Source organism: Hemitrygon akajei, chromosome 14 (assembly GCF_048418815.1).
Source record: "Hemitrygon akajei chromosome 14, sHemAka1.3, whole genome shotgun sequence".
Lineage (NCBI taxonomy): Eukaryota > Metazoa > Chordata > Chondrichthyes > Myliobatiformes > Dasyatidae > Hemitrygon > Hemitrygon akajei.
The window spans coordinates 101,960,386-101,983,550 of NC_133137.1; the positions used below are offsets into that span (position 1 = coordinate 101,960,386).

General features: G+C 42.8%; 2 protein-coding genes across 4 annotated transcripts in view; one reads left to right on the forward strand and one right to left on the reverse strand.

Moving 5' to 3' along the window:
* slc35b4 (solute carrier family 35 member B4) overlaps positions 1 to 5,729 on the reverse strand; it is a 50,565-nt gene extending 44,836 nt beyond the window's left edge. Inside the window, exon 1 of the mRNA XM_073066793.1 lies at positions 5,513 to 5,729. Within this exon, the coding sequence (XP_072922894.1) occupies positions 5,513 to 5,589 (77 nt within the window). The 5' untranslated portion in view covers positions 5,590 to 5,729. The remainder of the gene's footprint in view (positions 1 to 5,512) is intronic.
* A 200-nt stretch (positions 5,730 to 5,929) lies between these two features.
* LOC140738853 (uncharacterized) overlaps positions 5,930 to 23,165 on the forward strand; it is a 41,557-nt gene continuing 24,321 nt past the window's right edge. For 2 of the 3 annotated variants that reach the window (XM_073066794.1, XM_073066796.1), the window contains exons 1-4: positions 5,940 to 5,984; positions 10,538 to 10,742; positions 12,607 to 12,717; positions 20,748 to 20,937. In XM_073066794.1, the coding sequence (XP_072922895.1) occupies positions 10,570 to 10,742; positions 12,607 to 12,717; positions 20,748 to 20,937 (474 nt within the window). In that variant the 5' untranslated portion in view covers positions 5,940 to 5,984; positions 10,538 to 10,569. Of the gene's footprint in view, positions 5,985 to 10,537; positions 10,743 to 12,606; positions 12,718 to 20,747; positions 20,938 to 23,165 lie in introns of all 3 variants that reach the window. The other variant, XM_073066795.1, reaches the window with a different exon arrangement.

A 23,165-nucleotide genomic window follows, 5' to 3' on the forward strand; every position in this document is an offset into this window, starting at 1 on the left:
ATTTCATTTGCCACTTCTTTGCTCATTCCCCTAAACTATCTGAGTCTCTCTGCAGGCTCTGTTTCCTCAACACTACCCGCTCCTCCACCTATCTTTGTATCATTAGCAAATTTAGCCACAAATCCATTAATCCCATAGTCCAAATCATTGACATACATCGTAAAAAGCAGCAGTCGCAACACCAATACCTGTGGAACTCCACTGTTAACCGGCAGCCAACCAGAATAGGACCCCTTTATTCCCACTCTCTGCTTTCTGCCGATCAACCAATGTTCCACCTATGCTAGTAACATCCCTGCAATTCCATAGGATCTTATCTTGCGAAGCAACTTCATGTGCCGCACCTTGTCAAAGGCCTTCTGAATATCCAAGTACACCACATCTACTGTATCTCCTTTGTCTACCCTGCTTGTAATTTCCTCAAAAAATAAGCAGTAGGTTAGTGAGGAAGGATTTTCCTTCCAGGAAACCATGCTGACTTTGGCCTATCTTGTCATGTGCCTCCAGGTAACTCCATAATCTCATCCCTAACTATCAATTCCAACAACTTTCCAACCACAAATGTCAGGCTAACAGGTCTGTAGTTTCCTTTCTGCTGTATCACACCCTTCTTAAATAGTGGAGTAACATTTGCAATTTTCCTGTCATCTGGTACAATACCAGAATCTATCGATTCTTGAAAGATCATTGTTAATGCCTCCGCAATCTCTCTAGCTACTTCCTTCAGAACCTGAGGGTGCATTTAATCAGGTCCAGGAGACTTATCCACCCTCAGGACATTAAGCTTCCTGAGCACCTTCTCAGTCATAATTTTCACTGCACATACTTCACTTCCCAAAACTCTTGAATGTCCAGTATACCGCAGATGTCTTCCACTGTGAAGACATGCAAAATACACATTCAGTTCCTCTGCCATCTCTGCATCTCTCATTACAGTATCTCCAGCATCATTTTCTATTGGTTCAATATCTACCCTCAACTCTCCTTTACCCTTTCTATACTTAAAAAAGCTTTTAGTATCTTCTTTGATATTAGTTGCCAGCTTCCTTTCATAATTCATCTTTTCCTTCCTAATGAACACCTTTGTTTCCTTCTGCAAGTTTTTAAAAGCTTCCCAATCCTCTAACTTCCCACTAGCTTTGGCTTCCTTGTATGCCCTCTTTTTTGCTTTTACTTGGCTCTGACATCACTTGCCAGCTACGGTAGTGTCCTTCTTCCCTTTGAAAATGTCTTATTATTTAGAAAGTAACTGTTGGCGGGAGCCTCGTAGTGTGATCGGCAGAGGATGGTGCTTGGAGTGGCTATGTTGGAGGGGATGGTCAGAGGCTCGGAGGTTTGACAGACTCGGAGTCTGCTGTGGTTGGGGTGCTTTTACTGTGTGCTGCATCTGCGAGGCTGGGTCCAGCGCCATGGAAGTCCATAGCGGGGGTATTCCTTTCTGCCGCCTGCATGGGATGACGAGTCTATCAGGACCCTGAGGACTTGTGGAAACTGTGTGGTGGTTTCTTTCGAACTTATAGTCTTTTAACATCTTTGGACTATTTTTACTGTGCCCATCGTCTGTTTTTTTTATCAATTATGGTATTGTTTGCACTGCTGTAACTATACGTTAACTATAACTATATGTAACTATGTGGTTTTGTGTAGGTCTTGTAGCTTTAGTTTTTAGTTTGTTGGGTGGTAGAGTTGGTCTCTTGACTTGGTGTGTCTGGGTCGTCTTGTTTTGTCTGGTGGATTTGGAGCTCCTTTCCGGGGAACGCGCTAAGGTGGTAGCGCGATATTAATACGCAGCAGCCTCTCCAGACTCTGGATTTGGGGATTACTGAACGTTATGTGGATTTTCTGGTGTAGTCTGGTTTGTTGTGTGCTTTTGTGATATCATTCTGGAGAACGTTGTCTCATTTTTTAACTGCATTGCATTCGTGGTTTTTAAATGACAATAAACTGAAACTGAACTGAACTGTCTTGCACTTCCTTCATTTTTCACAGAGAGTCCAGCCATTGCTGCTCTGCTGTCCTTCCTGCTAGTGTCCCTTTCCAGTCAACATTGGCCAGTTCCCCTCTCATGTCATTGTAATTTCCTTTATTCCACTGAAATACTGACACATTGGAATTTTGTTTCAACCTTCTCAAATTTCAAAGTGAACGCGACCATATTGTGATCACTGTTCCCCAAGGGTTCCTTAACCATAAACTCTCTATCACCTCTGGATTATTGCATAACACCTAATCCAACACAGCCAATCCCCTAGTGGGCTCAACAACAAGCTGTTCTAAAAAGCCATCCCTTAGACATTCTACAAATTCTCTCTTTTGAGGTCCACTACTGGTCTGGTTTCCCCAATCCACTTTCATGTTAAAATCCCCAAAGATTATAATGACATTGCCCATTTCCTGCTGTAATTTGTAATCCACATCCCGGCTGCTGTTTGGAGGCCTGTATACAACTGCCATTAGGATCCTTTTACCCTTGCCATTTCTTCCGATCCTATGTCATCCCTTTCTAATGATTTAATTTTATTTCTTATACACGTGGCCACATCACCCCCTCTGCCTACTAACCTATCTTTCTGATACACCATATATCCTTGGACATTCAGCTCCCAATGGAAGCCATCCTTTAGCCAAGTTTCAGAGATGGCCACAACATCATACTTGCCAATCTGTAGCTGAATTTCAAGATCAACCATTTTATTTCTTACATTGCCTGAATTCAAATATAACACTTTCAGTCCAGTATTTGTTACTTTCTGTTTTAACTGCACCATGCCTCTGCTGCCCTGTAACTCATCCCGCTGGTTGTGATGATGTCTCATCTCCTGTCCTTTCTATCATCTCTGTTGCACATCATCTTTGATTTATTTCTGTTTTCCCCTTCCTCAGCCCTATCACTCTGGTTCCCATCCTCCTGCCAAATTAGCTTAAACCCTCCCTAATTGTCCTATTAAACCTGCCTGCTAGGATATTGTACCCCTTTGGGTTCAGGTGTAATTCTTCCTTTTTGTACAGGTTATACCTCCCCTAGAAGAGGCCCCAATGATCCATGAACCAGAAGCCCTGCCCCCTACACCAGTCTCTCAGCCAAGTATTAATATGCCTGATCATGCTATTCTTGCACTTGTTAGCACATGGCACAGGCAGCAATCCTGAGATCACTACCGTAGAGGTCCTGCTTTTCAGCTTCCTACCCAACTCCCTGAATTCTCTCTTCAGGACCTCCTCCCCTTTTCTACCTATGTCATTGGCACCAACGTGTTCCAAGACTTCTAGCTGTTCACCCTCTCCCTTCAGAATACACAGCACCCGATCCAAGACATCCTGTGCCCTGGCACTTGGGAGGCAACACACCACATGGGTATCTCTATCAGGCTGACAGAACCTCCTGTCTGTTCCCTACACTATGGAATCCCCTACGACTACTGCATTCCTCATCTTCTTCTCTCCCTTCTGCACCATGGAACCAGGCTCAGTGCCAGAGACCCGATCGCCGTGGTCATCCTCTGTCAGGTCACCCCACGCAACAGCATCCACAAAGAGATAATGATTACTGAGGGGGATGGCCATAGGGGTGCACTCTACTATCTGAGCTCTTCCCTTCCCTTCCCTTCCCTGACAGTCACCCACTTATCTAACTCCTGTAGCCTCGGGGTGACTAACTCCTTGTAGCTGTTATCTATCTCCTGTTCACTTTCCCTAATAAGCTGTAGGTCATCAAGCCGCAGCTCCAGATCCCTAACACAGTCTCTCAGCGCACCTGGCCCAGATATGGGCATCTGGGAGACTGGAGGAACCTCAAATGGTGATGATGAGGCGTACAGGAGTGAGATAGATTTGGTTGGTTGAGGGGTGTCACAACTTTGATCTCACAGATGTTGAGTACAACGAATTGACTGTGGAATCCAGGAAGGGGAAGTTGGGAGAAAGCACACAGTCCTTGAGGGATCAGAAGTGGAAAGGGTGAGCAGCCTCAAGTTGCTGGGTATCAACATCCCTGAAGGTATATCCTGAGCCCAACGCATTGATGCAATTACAAACAAAGCACACCAGCGGCTATACTTCATGAGGAATTTGAGGACTATCTGATATCTTCGAAAGATGATGCCTCCAATAGGCGGCAACCATCATTAAGGACCCTTACAATCAAGGACATGCTTTCTCATTACCACCATCAGGGAGGAGGTACAAGAGCCTGAAGAGACACACACTAAGTTTTAGGAACAGCTTCTTCCACGCCACCATCAGATTACTGAACAGTCCATGAATACTACCTCACCATTTTATTCACTTTTTACACTAATTATTTTTTAAAACATTTAGGACAACATAGGTCATGGGAGGCAGAGAAACAGCTATGGGATTGCTTTGTCAGTGGACTGGGCCGTATCCAAGGATTCTTTTGTGGATGAACCACAGCTGTAATGGACTTTATTAAAACAGCTGTAGACGAGCGTGCCCCCACAAAATTATTCAGAGTCATCCCGAATCAGAAGCCCTGGATGGACCATGAGATCTAAAATCTGCTGAGAGCCAGATCAGAGGCATTCAAGTTTGACAACCAAGAAAGTTACAAGAAGGCCAGGTATGATCTCTGGAAAGCTATCTCATGGACAAAGTGGCAATTCCAGAACAAACTTGCATCAACAAAAGATATTCAACAGTTGTGGCAGGGCTTGAATACCACGATCCCTTATAAAATTAAATCATGACATAGGAACAGTAAGGCATCCAGATGAACTCAATGCCTTCTGAGCTCGCTTTGAACGCCAGAGCATGCTGGGACCGCCACAAACTCCCACATCCCCCAATTGATGTGTAGTGGAGAGCTTACTGACTGATATGGAAGCACCAATGCCCTTGAATGGAAAATCCTACTAGTGGATAGGGCCCAGTCCATTCCGGGTAAAGCTCACCCAACTGTTGAGCACATCTATATGAAATGCTGTTGCAGGAAAGCAGCATCCATCATCAGGGAACGCCTGTCACCACCCCTGCCCCCTCCAAAGGACCCAGGGCATGCCATCAGGAAGACAGTATAGTACAAGAGCCTCATGAGTTTCAAGAACAGTTACTACCCCTCAATAATCAGGCTCTTGAACCAAAAGGGGATAACTCCAGTTGTCCCATCATTGAAATGTTCCATACCAATAGACTCACTTTCAAGGACTCATCGTCTTACGTTCAAGATTGTTATTGTTTATTTATCTATTATTATTTCTTCTCTTTGTATTCGCACAGTTCGTTCTGCACTCTGGTTGAGTGCCCTAGTTGGGTGGTCTTTCACTGATTCTGTTATGGCTATTATTTTATAGATTTATTGAGAATACCTACAGGATTGTATACGGTGGCATTATTGTACTTTGATAATAAATTTGCTCCTTAACCAACTGTCAAAAGAAACAAGCCTGAACACAGGATCACCTGGCCTTGAATTCGCGTTTAGCCAGACACTCCATTAGCTCGGAGCTAATCTACCACAAATCTAAGGGCACCATTCATTCCTTTACACCCTCACCTGACCAACAGCTCCAGGAACACGACGTTGCTACTGCACCCCAGAAACACCAGGCCAACGGCGAAGCCCGGGTGCATGGTGCCCCTCGTACCGTCCTGAGGGCTGATGAGTGTTCAGTCGCCGCTGACTCCGACTCAAACGCCGCTTGTTGCTCCTGCTCCTTCCTTCGGCGCACAGAAGTGACACCCCTCCGATCAACAATCCTTTTCCTCTTCCCTCGCCAACTCCAGCCCGTCCTACTGCGCATGCCATACCTGCCATGCACGCCGGGAACTGTAGTACAGAGTTGAATAGTTACCTGCAGCCCTGTTCTCCTCGTGCATACCGGGACTTGTAGTTCAATTGCCCACCTCCTCTGTCAAATGCCCGGTTTATTTTTAACAGAAAACTGCAATTCCCAGAATGCTATACGAGCCCCTTGGGAACAGTTGTGACAACATTAAGAAAATCAACTAAGGAAGCAAACCCAAAGGTAAAAGTACTTTACAAATATAGCAATTGTTTTTTTGTTTTTTTTGGCAGGGTATATCTTTAATCGTAAAATATATTTCCCCTGAACTGTAAAGCTCCACGTTGCTTTTAAGTTTCTTCTCAAGTCGAGAGAGAGAGTTGAACTGCAAGGGAGATTAGATTTGCGCAAGTCTCACTATCAACGGTTGAGCAGAAAGTCCGGTTTGATATTTCAGAGTACAAAGTCAGAGTTTTTATCCTTTGGAGAAACATTAAGTCGAACCTGTTTGCTATATAAAGAAGACATTTTATATATATATATATCGGTGTTCTGGAATATATTTTATTATTTATTTACTAGTTTATTTGTGGTAATATTTATGTGTTATGTGTGAATTACATTGTACTGTGTTATGCACCTTGGTCCCGAGGAACGTTGTTTAGTTTTGGCGGTATAAGGTTGAATGACAATAAATTTGAACTTGAAAAGATTCCATGTCACTCAGAGTTACACACTTATTTCTTGCAGATGACAATATTTGCTTCTCCGGAGGGTGGTGGGTGCTTGGAATGTGCTGCCAGGGGTAGTGATAGAGGTAAATATATTAGGGACATTAGACAGATGGAGGAAAGAAAGATGAAGGGCTTTGTGGGAGGGAAGAGGGAAGTTAGGTCTTTATTCTTTGAAAGTTGAGGGGGGACTTGAGAGAGGTATTTAAAATTATGAGGGGGATAGATGGAGTTGATGTGGATAGGCTTTTTCCATTGAGAGTAGGGGAGATTCAAACAAGAGGACATGAGTTGAGAGTTAAGGGTCAAAAGTTTAGGGGTAACACGAGGGGAAACTTCTTTACTCAGAGAGTGGTAGCTGTGAGGAACGAGCTTCCAGTAGAAGTGGTAGAGGCAGGTTGGATTTTGTCATTTTAAAAACATTGGATAGGTATATGGACAGGAAAGGAATGGAGGGTTATGGGTTGAGTGCAAGTAGGTAGTACTAGGTGAGAGTAAGAGTTCGGCACGGACTAGAAGGTCCGAGATGGCCTGTTTCCATGCTGTAATTGTTAAATGGTTATATGGAAGGGTTAGATTGATCTTGGAGTAGGTTAGATTGATCGTGGGCCGAGGCGCCTGTACTACGCTGTACTGTTCCATGTTCTATTAACACCTCTCAAAATTTCATGCAAGTATCTACAATCACAAAGCTTATTTCAATACAATTTGGAGTTGCCCAGAGGCATCATGAAAAGTCAAAGCAGTGACTTGCATCTTTCAAATATCAATCAGGACATACACTCACTGGTCACTTTATTAGGTACCTCTGTACATAATGAACTGGCCACTGAGTGTATGTTCATGGTATTCTGCTGCTGTAGCCCATCCACTTCAAAGTTCAATAAGTTGTGCCCTTCTGCACACCACTGTTGTAATTTATGGTTATTTGTGTTACTGTCGCCTTCCTGTCAGTTTGAACCAGTCTGGCCATTCTCCGCCGACCTCGCCCATTAGCAAGGCTTTTCACCTACAGAACTTGTGGATAGTCTGGAAGGTTGTCGAGGATTGCAAAAGGACATCGATAGGATGCAGATCTGGGCTAAGAAGTGGCAGATGGAGTTCAACCCCCAAAAAAAAGTGTGAAGTGATTTGCTTTGCAGAGCTGAATTTGAAGGCAGAATACATGGTTAGTGGCAGGATTCTTAGTGGTGTGGAAGAAAGAGGGATCTTAGGGGTCTATGTACATAGATCCCTCATAGGCTGTTAGGTATGTTGGCCTTCATTATTCAGGGGATCAAATTCAAGAGCCATGAGGTGGTGTTGCAGCTCTATAAAACCCTGAATTAGACCCACTTGGAATATTGTGTTTAGATCTGGTTGTCTCATTATAGGAAGGATGTAGAAGTTTTAGAGAGGATGCAGAGGAAATATACCAGATGCTGCCTGCATTAGAAAGCAAGTCTTACAAGTATAGGTAGATGAGCTAGAAGTTTTCTCTTTGGAGCAAAGGAAGATGAAAAGTGACTCGATAAATGTGTATAAGATGATAAGAGGCATAAATCAAGTGGACAGCTAGAAGTATGGGTGGGTCTCATTTTAAGATGATTGGAGGAAAGTATAGGGGGTTATGTCAGAACATAAACATAAGAACATAAGAGATAGGAGCAGGAGTAGGCCAATCGGCCCCTCAAGCCTGCTCCGCCATTCAACAAGATCATGGCTGATCCAATCTTAACTCTAGTTTTCACCGAATCCCACAAGGCAACAGTGCCAACCAACAGGGCACCATGCCGCCCATTTTATTTTATTATTCATCCCGCCCAAACCCATGTGATCACCCGGGGGAAAAAAACCGAGTTGCCAATTGAGGAGAAAAAATCTGGAAAATTCCTCTCCGACCCATCCAGGCTATCGAAAACTGGTCCAGGAGATCACATGGCTGATCTAAACCTAGCCTCATGTCCACTTACCTGCTCGCTCACCGTATCCCCTAATGCCATTTTTATCCAGGAAAATGTCTATCTCTGTTTTGAATTTATTGAGTGTAGTAGCTTCCACAGCTCTCTGGGGCAGTAAGTTCCACAGCCCCACTACCCACTGAGTGAAGAAATTTCTCCGCATCTCAGTCCTGGAACGGCATCCCCTTATTTTAAGATTATGCCCCCTAGTCCTAGTTTCACCCATCATTGGGAACATTCTCCCCGCGTCCACCCAATCAAGCCCCTTCACAATCTTATATGTTTCAATAAGATCGCCTCTCATTCTTCGGAACTCCAATGAGTAGAGTTCCAATCTACTCAACCTCTCATCATACATCAACCCACCCATCCCCGGAATTAACCTAGTGAACCTTCTCTGCACTGCCTCAAGAGCCAGTATGTCCTTTCTTAAATATGGACACCAGAACTGCACGCAGTACTCCAGGTGTGGTCTCACCAATACCCGGTACAACTGCAGTAAGACCTCCCTGTTCTTATACTCCATCCCCCTAGCAATAAAAGCCAGCATTCCATTGGCCTTCTTGACCACCTGCTGCACTTGCATACTAACTTTTTGCGTTTCCTGCACCAGGACCCCCAGATCCCTTTGCACAGAAGCACTTTCCAGTTTCTCTCCATTTAGATAATAACTTGCTCTATTATTTTTCCTGCCAAAGTGCAAGACCTCACACTTGTCAGTATTATATTTCATCTGCCAAATGTCTGCCCAATCACTCAGCCTATCTATGTCCCCCTGCAGGGTTTCAATGTCCTCCGCACTCATTGCACTTCCTCCCATCTTTGTGTCATCAGCAAACTTCGATACACATTCCAAGCACCCACCACCCTCCGGAGAAGCAAATATTGTCATCTGTCAGATGTAAGTTCTTTACACAGAGAGTCGTAGATGCATAGAACATGCTGCCAGGAGTGGTGGTAGATGCAGATACATTAGGGACATTTAAGAAATGTAGCTGGGCACCTGGATGATAGAAAAATGGAGGACTTTGTGAGAGGGAAAGACTTGATTGATCTCAGAGTAGATTAAAAGGTTGTCACTACATTGTGGTCCAAATGGCCTGTACTGTTATGTTGTACTCCGTTGGATGTCAATAAGCTGAAATATTTTATTGCTGGCCTGTCAATTAAATGTTTATATCATGGACATTTAAATCCAATAAATTATGGAAAATTAGAATACTTAACACCCAAATTGAATATGATACTGTAGTCTCAGGAAGCAAACCAGGGGACATGTGACAGTCCAAAGACATACCAGTTAGTAGGTTAATTGGTTATTGTAAATTGTCCTGTGATTAGGCTGGGGTTAAATCAGTGAGTTGCTGGGTGGCATGGCTCGAAGGGCCAGAAGGGTCTATTCTGCACCGATTCTCTAAATCAATAAATTCAATCTCCTTTCCAGAAATAAGAAGTGATGCATACTGCTACTCCTGAAGCAGTCGCCTGGGACAGCAATCTAAATGTAAAATTATAATTACTTACTTACTGACATTATGCTGTGGGTGCTTAAGACAGAAATGAAGGTCCTCCATCTCTGTCGGTTTCACTCATCACACCAGTACCTTCCTCTCGGTTGTTTACCACTGTCAGTCATGCAGGTCCCGGGTGGAGACTCAGGAATACCGTCACACTCAGATGTAGAAGGATTCTTCATCGCTGTTTACGTAACAATTGTGTTTGACCAGTCAGGATTGTTAGCCCTGAACTGAACCCCCCAAACCTGGAGGACTGGTAGACCACTCTTACTCTGGCCCCTGCCCTTTGACCTGTCTGGCCTGGGTGACAACCAAAGCATAAAGCCCTAATTCCAACCAACATAGCTCTCCGGATCATTGAGCCTGCAAGCCTCCAAACCCTACAACAGGGTTGTGATCCTCTCGGAGGAAAATTACAATTACTGTTCTGTATTTGTATCAGTGATAAGAAAGAAGATTTAAGTTGTCAGATTCTCTGGAGTTTACTACATTGCTGTTTATAGAAATGGTTATATATCTATAAACTACTTCCCTGTCTATGAAGTGCTTTGGCTCATGCTTAAAAGCAGATAAAATGTGGTGTGAAATCTATATCATTTTGCATTCAGTTACAGGGCAGTAATTTGAAGATTTGTTGAGGATGGCTGGAAGTTTGATTGAGAATCAGTTTTTTGAAGACCATTGCACTGAATTGACAGTACTTCCTTTCATCTGGAGTATCCAAACAGAAGGACCGCATTTCTATCTTGACATGAAAATGTCTCATCTGAAACAGTTAAAATTTAATTTTGAGTTTGAAAATAAAGCCAAAAGGTACTGTATGAATCATTAGAATTCTATATAAAAAGATAGATTTGGGTAGGAATAATCTCAAATAATTGGTTAAATATCACACTGGATTTATCTAATAGCCAACATCACAGATAATGTTGCCAATTCCAGTTCCAAAATTTATTATAATCCTGGTTTATTCATCAAATTGTCAAGCAACGGTTTCCAAATTGTAACTATTTAATTCACTTTAACCTCATGCCTTCTCAAAGTTTCAAAGTAAATTTATTTTCAAAGTCCTATATGTCACCATATACAACCCTGAAATTTATCTTCTTGTGGGCTTTCACACTAACTTCAAAGAAACACAATAGAATCAATGAAATCAGACACAACAAATATGGGCAGACATCCAACGTGCAAAAGTCATCAAACTGTGCAAATATAAATTACCGGTAAGAAGGAAAACAGTAATAATAAAAATAAATAAGCAATAAATATCGAGAACATGGGTTGTAGAGTCTTTAAAAGTGTGTACATAGGTTGTGGAGTTAGTTTAGTGTTGGCATGAGTGGAGTTATCCACTCTGGTTTAGTAACCATATAACCATATCACAATTACAGCATGGAAACAGGCCATCTTGGCCCTTCTAGTCCATGCTAAACGCTTACTCTCACCTAGTCCCACTGACCTGCACTCAGCCCATAACCCTCCATTCCTTTCCTGTCCATATACCTATCCAATTTTTTTTAAATGACAATATCGAACCTGCCTCTACCATTTCTACTGGAAGTTCTTTCCACACAGCTACCACTCTCTGAATAAAGAAGTTCCCCTTCATGTTACTCCTAAACTTTTGCCCCTTAACTCTCAACTCATGTCCTCTTGTTTGAATCTCCCCTACTCTCAATGGAAAAAGCCTATCCACGTCAACTCTATCTATCCCCCTCGTAATTTTAAATACCTCTATCAAGTCCCCCCTCAACCTTCTACACTCCAAAGAATAAAGACCTAATAAAGAATAGTAGCCTGATGGTTGAGGAGTAATAACTGTTTATGAACCTGGTGGTGTGAGACTTGAGGCTCCTATACCACCTCCCTGATGGCAGCGGTGAAAGAAGCTCCAAATCTGTAGTATTCTTTGCAAGTCTGCTGGGGAAGTCAAAGGTCCAACATGTATGCGTCCGAGTCCACCGGAGGCCGAAGAAGGCTTGTCCTGGATTTGGAGGACTGTGTATTTATGTGGGTGGGTAGCTGGGAGGGAGAAATTATTTTGTCATTTGTTGGGTTCTGTTTTTTGTTGAGTTCTGGGTTGTGGGCATGGTATGTTGGCGCTGGAATGTGTGGCGACACTTGAAGGCTGCCCCCAGCTCATCTTTGTTAACGCAAGTGACGCATTTCACTCTGCTTTGATGTACATGTGATAAATAAGTCTGAATCTTGAATCTAGGAATGCAGACACTGGATATAAATACAATGAATTTGAGCTTCCTCCCCCCCTCCCCCCCCCAACTTAGTATTTTACAAACTTAACACAAACTGACATTAGCATAAATTATACATAACGATGTACTGTATAGTGACACAATAAACAGAATAAGCATTCATTGTAAAATTAATCCATGCCATTTTCATGTTTATGTGGTGATGATGACTTGGTGATTGAGTACTGGTTTTAACTACCTCTGGTTGCATGATGATGATTTAATTGCCCCAGGCAAGGGGTGGGAAGGTTTGGGGGATTCAGTCTCACTGCATGTAAGTTGTCATTTGGCCTGTTTTTTCAGCTGGCCTTTTCTTTGCAAAGTCCTTAAATTGAGAATTCAGAGCGACCAGATTTAAAATGTGTAACACCAATTACTTGTATGAAAATGAATCTCAAGGCTTGTCCTCTTCCACAATGCAGAATACTTAAATTCGACATCTCATTAAATGAGTTAGAAGAGCTGCAGTGTGACAGCCTGTCTCCTTTTATGAATCTGCTTGAGTTGAATGTGTCACTCAATTCCCTGCACAGGTAAGTGCTGGTTTAATCAGCGTTCTTCAATAAATTACCAGAATAACTCATGCATCCTCCTCTCTTCCCTTTCCATTGAGTTGCCCTCATTATTCCTATCTTGGCTATTCCTGTACTGTACTGAGGAAGTGGCAGAATAACAACTTGTATTTATGTTAGCGTGCATTTGCTTCAATTCATCGACTTTGCTCTGACTTGGTTACATACTCATTATCGTTATTTCCATACACCTTATCATCATCAACAGCAAAATCAACAAAGCTCCTGTCACAGCTGACAAAATCCCTTCAGGGAAGGAGCTTGAATTTAAGGTAATGTGCCTGGAAGTGTCTACAATTGCACTTTAAGTGACATGTTCTGTTCTGCATTTGTGCTGTGACCTACAAGTTGTGGATGCCATTGGTTACTTCAGTCATTAAATTTCTCCATCCGAGGTCCAGCTGCTTTTCTTTCTGTCCCTCATTTACCTGAAAGCTCGGCCACTTTCTGGAGAAAAATGAATCACTTTATCACTTGCCGAGCTGATCAGCTGAGGGTTACTAATTCCGGTTGAATATATTCCTGGACATGTTCGTTCACAATTCCTTGAGATATAGGAGCGGAATCAAGCCATTTGGCCCATCAAGTCTGCTCCACCATTTCATCATGTCTGATCTAATTTTCCTCAGCCCCAATCTCCTGCCTTCTCCCTGTATCCATACATACCAATCAAAAATCTATGAACTCTGCCTTAAATATACATAAACTCTTGGTCTCCACAGCTGCATGTGTCAACAAATTCCACAGATTTACCACTTTCTGGATAAAGAAATTCCTCCTCATTGCCATTCTAAAAGGATGCCCCTCTATTCTGAGACTCTGTCCTTTGGTCTTAGAACCATCCTTTCCACATCCACTCTATCAAGGCCTTTCACTGTTCAATAGGTTTCAATGAGGTCACCCCTCATTCTTCTGAATTCTGGTGAATACAGGCCCAGAGCCCACAAATAGAGCCATAGAACACTACAGCACAGTACAGGTCCTTCAGCCCTCCATGTTGTGCCGACCCATATAATCCTTAAAAAAAGTACTAAACCCACACTACACCATAACCCTCCATTTTTCTTTCATCCATGTGCCTGTCCAAGAGGCTCTTAAATACCCCTAATGTTTTAGCCTCCACCACCATCCCTGGCAAGTCATTCCAGGCACTCACAACCCTCTGTGTAAAAAACTTGCCCCTGATGTCTCCCCTAAACTTCCCTCCCTTAATTTTGTACATATGCCCTCTGGTGTTTGCTATTGGTGCCCTGGGAAACAGGTACTGACTATCCACCCTATCTATGCCTCTCATAATCTTGAAGACCTCTATCAACTCCCCTCTCATTCGTCTACGCTCAATCAATGCTTGTCATATGACAAGCCATTCATTCCTGGAATCATTTTCATGAACCTCCTTTGAACCCTCATATTTTCAGTTCAGTTCAGTTTCAGTTTATTGTCATTTAAAAACCACAAATGCAATGCAGTTAAAAAATGAGACAACGTTCTCCAGAATGATATCACAAAAGCACACAACAAACCAGACTACACCAGAAAATCCACATAACGTTTGGTAATCCCCAAATCCAGAGTCTGGGGAGGCTGCTGCATATTAATATCGTGCTACCATCTTAGCGCATTCCCCGGAAAGGAGCTCCAAATCCACCAGACAAAACAAGACGACCCAGACACACCAAGTCAAGAGACCAACTCTACCACCCAACAAACTAAAAACTAAATCTACAAGACCTACACAAAACCACATAGTTACATATAGTTATAGTTAACATATAGTTACAACAGTGCAGACAATACCATAATTGATTAAAAAAAAACAGACCATGGGCACAGTAAAAATAGTCCAAAGATGTTAAAAGACTATAAGTTCAGCACATAAGGGGCCCAGAACTGCTCACAATACTCCAGGTGAGGCCTCACCAGTCCTTTATAAAGTCTCAACATTATATCCTTGCTTTTATATTCTAGTCCTCTTGAAATGAATGCTAATATTATATTTGCCTTCCTCAACACAGACTCAACTTGCAAATTAACCTTTAGAGAATCCTGCACAAGGACTCCCAAGTCCCTTTGCACCTCAGTTTTTTTTTGTATTTTCTCTCCATTCGGAAAATGGACAACCTTTTCATTTCTTCTACCAAAGTGCATGACCATACACTTCCCAACACTACAATCTATCTTTTGCTTCTTTGCCTATTCTCCTAATCTAAGTCCTTCTGTAACCTCTCTACTAAATGGAGGGTTACTAAAAATGGAGGCTCTACTAAAAATGGTTATGGGGTAGTGTGTTTAGTACTTTTTTTAAGGATTATATGGGTCGGCACAACATGGAGGGCTGAAGGGCCTTTACTTCTATGGTTCTATGGTACTTGTTATTTTGGCTTTCTGCCATAAATTGGTCCATTCTCTCAACCCAACTCGCCCATCCTTTCTCCATCCACTTCCCCATGTCCATTCACAAAACAAATAGAGTCAGAATCAAGTTTATCATCACTGACATATCGCAACAAATTTGTTGTTTTGCGGCTGTTCAATACCTAAAAGTTACTATAAATTATAATACAAATATATAAAAAATAAATAAATCCTGCAAAAGACCAAGCGAGGCAGTGTTTGTGGGTTCATGGGCCGTTCAGAAGTCTGATGGTAGAGGAGAAATCGAAAAGTATCCCCAATTTTTTTCTCTTTGGTTGCTCACAGCAATGTTCAAGAGATTAGTCTGTGTGGAAGCTCTGGATATTAGTAACTGTCATTAGATTAGATTAGTTTTATTCAACTACCTGTCCTTCCAGCAATTTCAAACCTGCAATTTACCCAGGTTCTCACATTGGGATAGTGGAATGTGTATCTCTGCATCTTCCAATCTATCCTCAAATAATAAACACTCAGTAGCAACTTTATTATACCTGCTTATTAATACTAGTATCTAGTCAGCCAATCGTGGCAGTAACTCATTGCATAAAAGCATGCGGGCATGATCAAGAGGTTCGGTTATTGTTCAGGCTAAACATCACATTGGGAAAGAAATAAGTTTAAGTGACTTTGACCGGTGCCAGACCGGGTGGTTTGAGTATTTCTGAAACTGCTGGTCTCCTGGGATTTACACACACACACACACACACACACACACACACACACACACACACACACACACACACACACACACACACACACACACACACACACACACACACACACACACACACACACACACACACACACACACACACACACACACACACACACACACACACACACACACACACCGGTCTGTAAAGTTAATAGAGAATGGAGTAAAAACAAAAACAAAAAAATCCAGTGATTGGCAATTCTGTGGACAAAAATGTCTTCTGAATAAGAGAGGTCAGAGGAGAATGACCATACTGCTTCATGCTGACAAGAAGGTGACAGTAACTTGAATAACCATGCATTACAGCAGGGGTGTGCTGAAGAGCATCTCTGAGCACACAACACATTGAACCTTGAAGTGGATGGGCTACAGTGGCCCAAGACCACTCACACCAGGTTTCATTGCTGTACCTTTGAGTGTATACTCATATAACGCCTTGTAATCCTGTGGGTAGGGGAGCACTTATAGAACATTGTTGTAGTGTTAAGTAATTGGGGAGAGTGCAGAGAAACTCAGTAAACATAATTACATTGCAAATCTGGAAGAGTTTTTTTTAGCCCCTAAATGGTTGGAATACAAAATTTAAATAATGACAAGAATAGAAAATATAAATGAGGTCAAGTTATTTTGCTTAGATTCTGAGCAGAGAAACTGTGCAAGCTTCAGTCAAAATAAAGAATCACTCTGTCCTCTCAATTGGTCATTTAAAATGGTTCAGATGCTCTTCCTTTTAAGCTCTTATGCTTAAAAGATCCAGCTCTTTTAAATTCCATCAGTTCCCCCTGGCCAGAAGAATAAATCTTTGGCAGAGACTCCAAATAAAAATAGCTGATTTGATGACATTTATCACTTCCCAGAGAAAAGAAAAAATGTAGACGCATCTTGGATAATGGAATTAAGTTGAAAATTCACTGGATTATGCAAAAATAGTTTTTTTAAAAAATCTGTGATGCTGGGGCACACCTTGGCGAATGGAATTAAATTGAAAATTCACTGGATTATAACAAAAATAGATTTTTTTAAGTCTGTGATGATGGGGCCTAGGCAAAGTCACCTATGGAAAAAAGACAAGGCTGTATTATGTTTACACAATATTAATCTCACAGTCGGTTTCACCTTCTTGCTTAAGGAAGAATTTCATGGTGATTAACTTTCAGTTTAGCAAAGATATCAGATAAATTTGCCATGGCTCACAGGAAGAATGAGACTGGTGGGCTGAGAGTAAAATTTCCCCATAATAATCCCTTTTCTCAGATAACTGTCCTTGGGGACTTCAATTATGAAGCAAGAAATGTATCATAAATGTTAGGGAAATTTTATTATCAAATTATTCATAAAGAAATGCGAATGAAGGAATTTGACAAAGTAAGACAAACCGTTTGCACTGTCAGTAGGATCAGAAGGTAAAGATTTTAAGAGAACTGAAAATGATCTAGAGTGGTAATGAGAATTATTTTTATGATCTGGAATCGGCTGACTGAAAGGGTAGTAGCAGCAGACTTACTAATTATTTACAGGAGAGAGTTGGATAAACATATTTAAAAAGAAGTGTATAGTGCTGTAGGCAAGGATCAAGGCTGTGAAATAATTGGATAACCCTTTGCAAAGTATCAGCACTGACATGATGGGCCAAATAATTCACTTTCGGTATGATTCCATTCATTAGTATAAGAAGGAATGAACATGAGGGAATATATTAACAGATTAGCTAATTCTTTCAAACCAAAGATATACCTGTTTTCACTTAAATTATTATTAAACATACTTTTACTGTTTCTAAATCTATTCTGCTCAGCTAGCTTAGGGGGACAATACACGTGCCCTCTTAATCTTTCTTTCCCTTCACTGTATTTTTAACATTGTGAAGCCCTGTCTATTTTATATTTTCTTATGTCATTGAAGGGACCCTTTGGTTTACCACATCTCTGATATTTATAGAACTTCAAACTGTTGTGGTAGTTAATGGGTTAATCCTCTGTCATTCAGTTAGCAATTCTTTTTTTACACAAAGAGAGTGAGAGACTATTAAAAGCAAAGAGAACAATTATAATTTTGGCAATTCTTTTATATGTTTATGTAAGATGCAGAAGTTACATGCTATGGGTAAAGTGAACTGAATTGTGCAATTCCAGAGACTATGATTTCAATGCATTTCTATAGACCTTGTTTTCTTTTTTTCAAGAAGGGGCGATGTTGTGGTAGTTAATGAGTCAAGTCAAGTCACTTTTATTGTCACTTCGACCATAACTGCTGTGTACAGTACCTAGTAAAAATGAGACAACGTTTATCAGGACCATGGTATTACATGACACAGTACAAAAATTAGACTGAACTATGTAAAAAACAACACAGAGAAGAAAAAAAAACAACTACACTAGACTACAGACCTACCCAGGACTGCATAAGGTGCACAAAACAGTGCAGGCATTACAATAAATAATAAACAGGACAATAGGGCAGTAAGGTGTCAGTCCAGGCTCTGGGTATTGAGGAGTGTGATAGCTTGGGGGAAGAAACTGTTACATAGTCTGGTCGTGACAGACTGAATGCTTCAGTGCCTTTTCCCAGACGGCAGGAGGGAGAAGAGATTGTATGAGGGGTGCGTTGGGTCCTTCATAATGCTGTTTGCTTTGCGGATGCAGCGTGGAGTGTAAATGTCCGTGTTGGCGGGAAGAGAAACCCCGATGATCTTCTCAGCTGACCTCACTATCCGCTGCAGGGTCTTGCAATCTGAGATGTTGCAATTTCCGAACCAGGCAGTGATGCAGCTGCTCAGGATGCTCTCAATACAACCACTGTAGAATATGATGAGGATGGGTGGGGGGGGGGGGGTGGCGGGAGATGGACTTTCCTCAGCCTTTGCAGAAAGTAGAGATGCTGCTGGGCTTTCTTTGCTATGGAGCTGGTGTTGAGGGTGTGGTGAACTACATATACCTGTATGGACACGCCCCCGCCCCCCGCTGACTGCTCCTTTGGCTCCTCCCACTGACCGTGACTCCTCCCACAGACCCCGGTATAAAGGCGATTGAGGCCTGAGCCCAGCCCTCAGTCTCCAGGATGTAGTATGGTGGTCAATTGCTGCTTGTTCTTTCTTCCAGTCAATAAAAGCCGATATCTCGCCTCACATCTCAGAGAGTTATTGATGGTGCATCAGAGGGACCAGGTGAGATTCACCGCCAGGTGAACGCCAAGAAATTTGGTGTTCTTAACTGAGGAGCCGTCGATGTTCAGCGGGGAGTGTCACTCCGTGCCCTCCTGAAGTCAACAACCATCTCTTTTGTTTTGTTCACATTAAGAGACAGGTTGTTGGCTCAGCACCAGTCCGTTAACCGCTGCACCTCCTCTCTGTAAGCTGACTTGTCATTCTTGCTGATGAGACCCACCACAGTCGTGTCATCGGCGAACTTGATGATATGGTTCGAGCTGTGTTTTGCAGCACAGTCGTGGGTCAGCAGAGTGAACAGCAGTGGACTGAGCACACAGCCCTGGGGAGCCCCCATGCTCTGTGATGGTGTTGGAGATGCTGCTCCCGATCCGGACTGACTGCGGTCTCCCAGTCAGGAAGTCTAGGATCCAGTTGCAGAGGGAGGTGTTCAGGCCCAGTAGGCTCAGCTTCCGACCAGTTTCTGAGGGATGGTTGTGTTGAATGCTGAACTGAAGTCTATGAACAGCATCCGAGCGTATGTGTCTTTTTTGTCCAGGTGGGTTAGGGCCAGGTGGAGGGTGATGGCAATGGCGTCGTCTGTTGAGCGGTTGGACGGTATGCAAACTGCAAGGGGTCCAGTGAGGGGGGCAGCAGGGTCTTGATATGCCTCATGACGAACCTCTTGAAACACTTCATGATGATGGATGTGAGTGCAGTGGGACGGTAGTCATTTAGGCATGAGTTAATCCTATGTCACTCAGTTAGCCACTCCCAGATAGGAGAGCTGGCTAACCGTACAAGCAGTAATATCCGTAAAGTTCAGATGAATAGACTGCATCCTGCTGGCATCCTCATTTGCTCTGCACTCTCTCTCAAGATCACACAGAACAAGAACATTACAGCACAATACAGGCCCTTCAGCCCACAATGTTGTGCCGACCTTTTAACTAAGATCAATCTAACTTTCCCTCCCACATAGCCCTTCTTCCTTCTATCATCATGTGCCTATCTAAAAGTTTTTTAAAAGTCCCTTCTGTATCTGTCTCTACCACCACCCCTGACAGGGTGTGATCCATGCATCCACCACTCTCTGTTAAAAACATACCTCTGAAATCCCCCCTCCCCAACATAGTTCCCTCCAATAACTTTAAAGTTATGGACCTCGTTTTAGCTATGTGTGCCTTGAGTAAAAGTGTTTGGCTATCCGCTCGATCTATGCCTCATATCATCTTGTACACCTCTATCAAGGCTGGAAAGAGAGAAGCCCCGGATTTCTCAGAGTATTTCTATTGATTCCACTAATCCATCATTGTTCCTACAATGTATTCACTTGCACATTCTCATCAACTCCCCTGTGTTCTGCTGCCACAGAAGGAGAATTTACCATTTCCAATCCACTAGCATGTCTTTGGAAGTGGGAAAGGACTGGAGCATCTGAGGAGAACATGCAACATCCACACAGAGAGCGCCTGAGGGCAGGATTGAGCCTGCATCAGTCGAGCTGTCCAGCAACAGCACGACCTGCTCCATTTCACCACCAAAGTTTCACCTTTGCAGACCACAGAGGGGATGTACTGAATCCTTACAGAGGATGCTAGGGTTGAACTCTGAACTTCGGTGCCCCAAACTGTAATAGTGCTGTGCTAATTGCTACACTACCGCAGCGCCTAATTTTCACTCTCTTTATGTGTGTTGCTGTTCTTGTTATTGCTGCAGCATCTCATGGCTCAGTGCCTTGCCTTTGCTGATGGTTTTGAACCTGTCACACAACGTTATTGAAACTCTCCAAGGGTTAGAATGCTGCACGATGTTGACAGATCTGGACCTTTCGCATAATCGGATCAGGAGTATCGTAAATCTACCTATTCTCAACAATTTGACTAAGTTGCACCTCAACGGCAACAAGGTACCACTCGCCCACAAATCTGGTTTTGCGATGTATATGTAAACCTGGGACAATTACTGCTTATTCATGTGTTCAGGGGATGTCTCGATTGACCAAACCGGGATTGAATTGTTTTCACTGGAACTTCAGAGTTTGAGGGGGTGACCTGATACAAGTATATAAAATTATGAGAGGTGTAGATACATTAGATGGTCATGGTCTTTTTCCCAGGGTGGAAATTTCAAATACTAGAGAGCATAGCTTTAAGGTGGGGGGGCGGGGGGGGGGAACTTAAAGGAGATTAACTAAGAAATTTTAGAAACATAGAAAACCTACAGCACAATACAGGCCCTTCGGCCCACAATGCTGTGCTGAACCTGTACTTACTTTAGATATTACCTAGGGTTGCCCATAGCCCTCTATTTTTCTAAGCTCCATGTACCTATCCAGGACTCTCTTAAAAGACCCTATCATATCTGCCTCCACCACTGTTATTGGCAGCCCATTCCACGCACTCACTACTCTCTGCGTAAAAAACTTACCCCTGACATCTCCTCTGTACTTACTTTCAAGCACCTTAAAACTGTGCCCTCCCGTATTAGCCAATTTTGTTGAACTTCTTTCTGTTATCTGCAGGGTTCTGATGCATACTGAGTAGAAACTGTTGTGTATTTAATATTTCTCTAATATTTGAATAATACTATATGTTGTTAAGCACTCTTTGCTTACACAATTCATTATGGTTATATGTACGAAGTATGTGAATGGCATATGTCATCACAGCACTGCGTCATATGTGTGTACTTCGCTTAAAGCAAAAATGAATCTTGGTGCATTATCTCTTGGCTCCCTTGTTTTCCTTTCTATTAGTTTTATGTTTTGGAGTTACAAAACATAAGAGAAGCTACGGAAAAGGATTGGGCTTGGTTGTGAGACCCTCTAAGGTAGCACTAACTATTGGGCTTGCACTGTAGGTGCAGGCAGAAAGACCGGCTAATTACAGAAAGTTGCATGAGATCATCGATCTCTGTCCCGCCATGGATCTATATTACATCCCATAAGCATTTCTTCCCTGGTGCCAGTTTCCTGATGTACCATCAACACCACGTGAAATTGAAACTGTTTATGTCTTGCTAGTTATATTTATCGGTTAGCATTGCAAGGAAGTATTGCTACTGATTTTCTCTTTTCTGAGAGTACCAGAGATGATTCTTTCAGTGCACATCACGTAACTGGAGAAATTTCATTCAATTTTAGCTCATGCATGTATGGAAATCTGTTATATCTTTACTGCTATTATTGCAAGGTTTTTATTCACCCATCCTGTGTACAATTGTGCTTAAACTGCCTTTTTCTGGCTCATACCCAAGGATGTCACTATCGGCTTTTAACTGGAAGATAATCACTAATAAATCCATGATGAATCCATCTGTTAGTAAAAAAACAAACACCAAATGCTGGCAGAACTCAGCAGGCCAGACAGCATCTATGGGAGGAGGTAATAACGACGTTTCGGGCCGAAACCCTTCATCAGGAGTGAAGTAACATGGGATGGTCGAGGGGGGATAAGAAGTGGGGGGAGGGATAAAGTAGAGAGCTGGGAAGTGATAGGCTGGAGGGAAATGGGCTAGGGGGAAGATGGAGAATTATGGGAAATAAAAGAGAAAGAAAAGTAGGGCTGGGGGGAGAGATTATAGTGAGGGGGGGAAAAAGAGAGAGAAAGAGAACCAGACTAAAATAATAGATAGGGATGGGGGTAAGGGTGGGGGGCAGGGGTATCAACTGAGGTCAGTGAGTTGGATGTTCATGCCGGCAGGAAGGAGGCTACCAAGGCGGGAGATAAGGTATTGCTCCATCGACCTGCGCGCAGCCTCATCTTGACAGTAGAGGAGGCCATGGACAGACATGTCAGAGTGGGAGTGGTCTGTGGAATTGAAGTGTGTGGCCACAGGGAGATCCCGTCACTGCTGGAGGACTGAGCGCTGGTGTTCGGCGAAACGGTCTCCCAGTCTGCGGCGGGTCTCCCCAATGTATAAATGGCCACATCGGGAGTACCGGATACAGTATATCTCCCCAGATGACTCGCAGGTGAAGTGGTGCCTCACCTGAAAGGACTGTCTGGGGCCTGGGAAGGTGGTGAGGGAAGAAGTTAATAAGTCTACTGATGAATCACTACTAAAGGAATTTATTACCACACAGGTTTGGAGTAGGCTGCAGAGAGTTGTAAAATTAGTCAGCTCCACCATGGG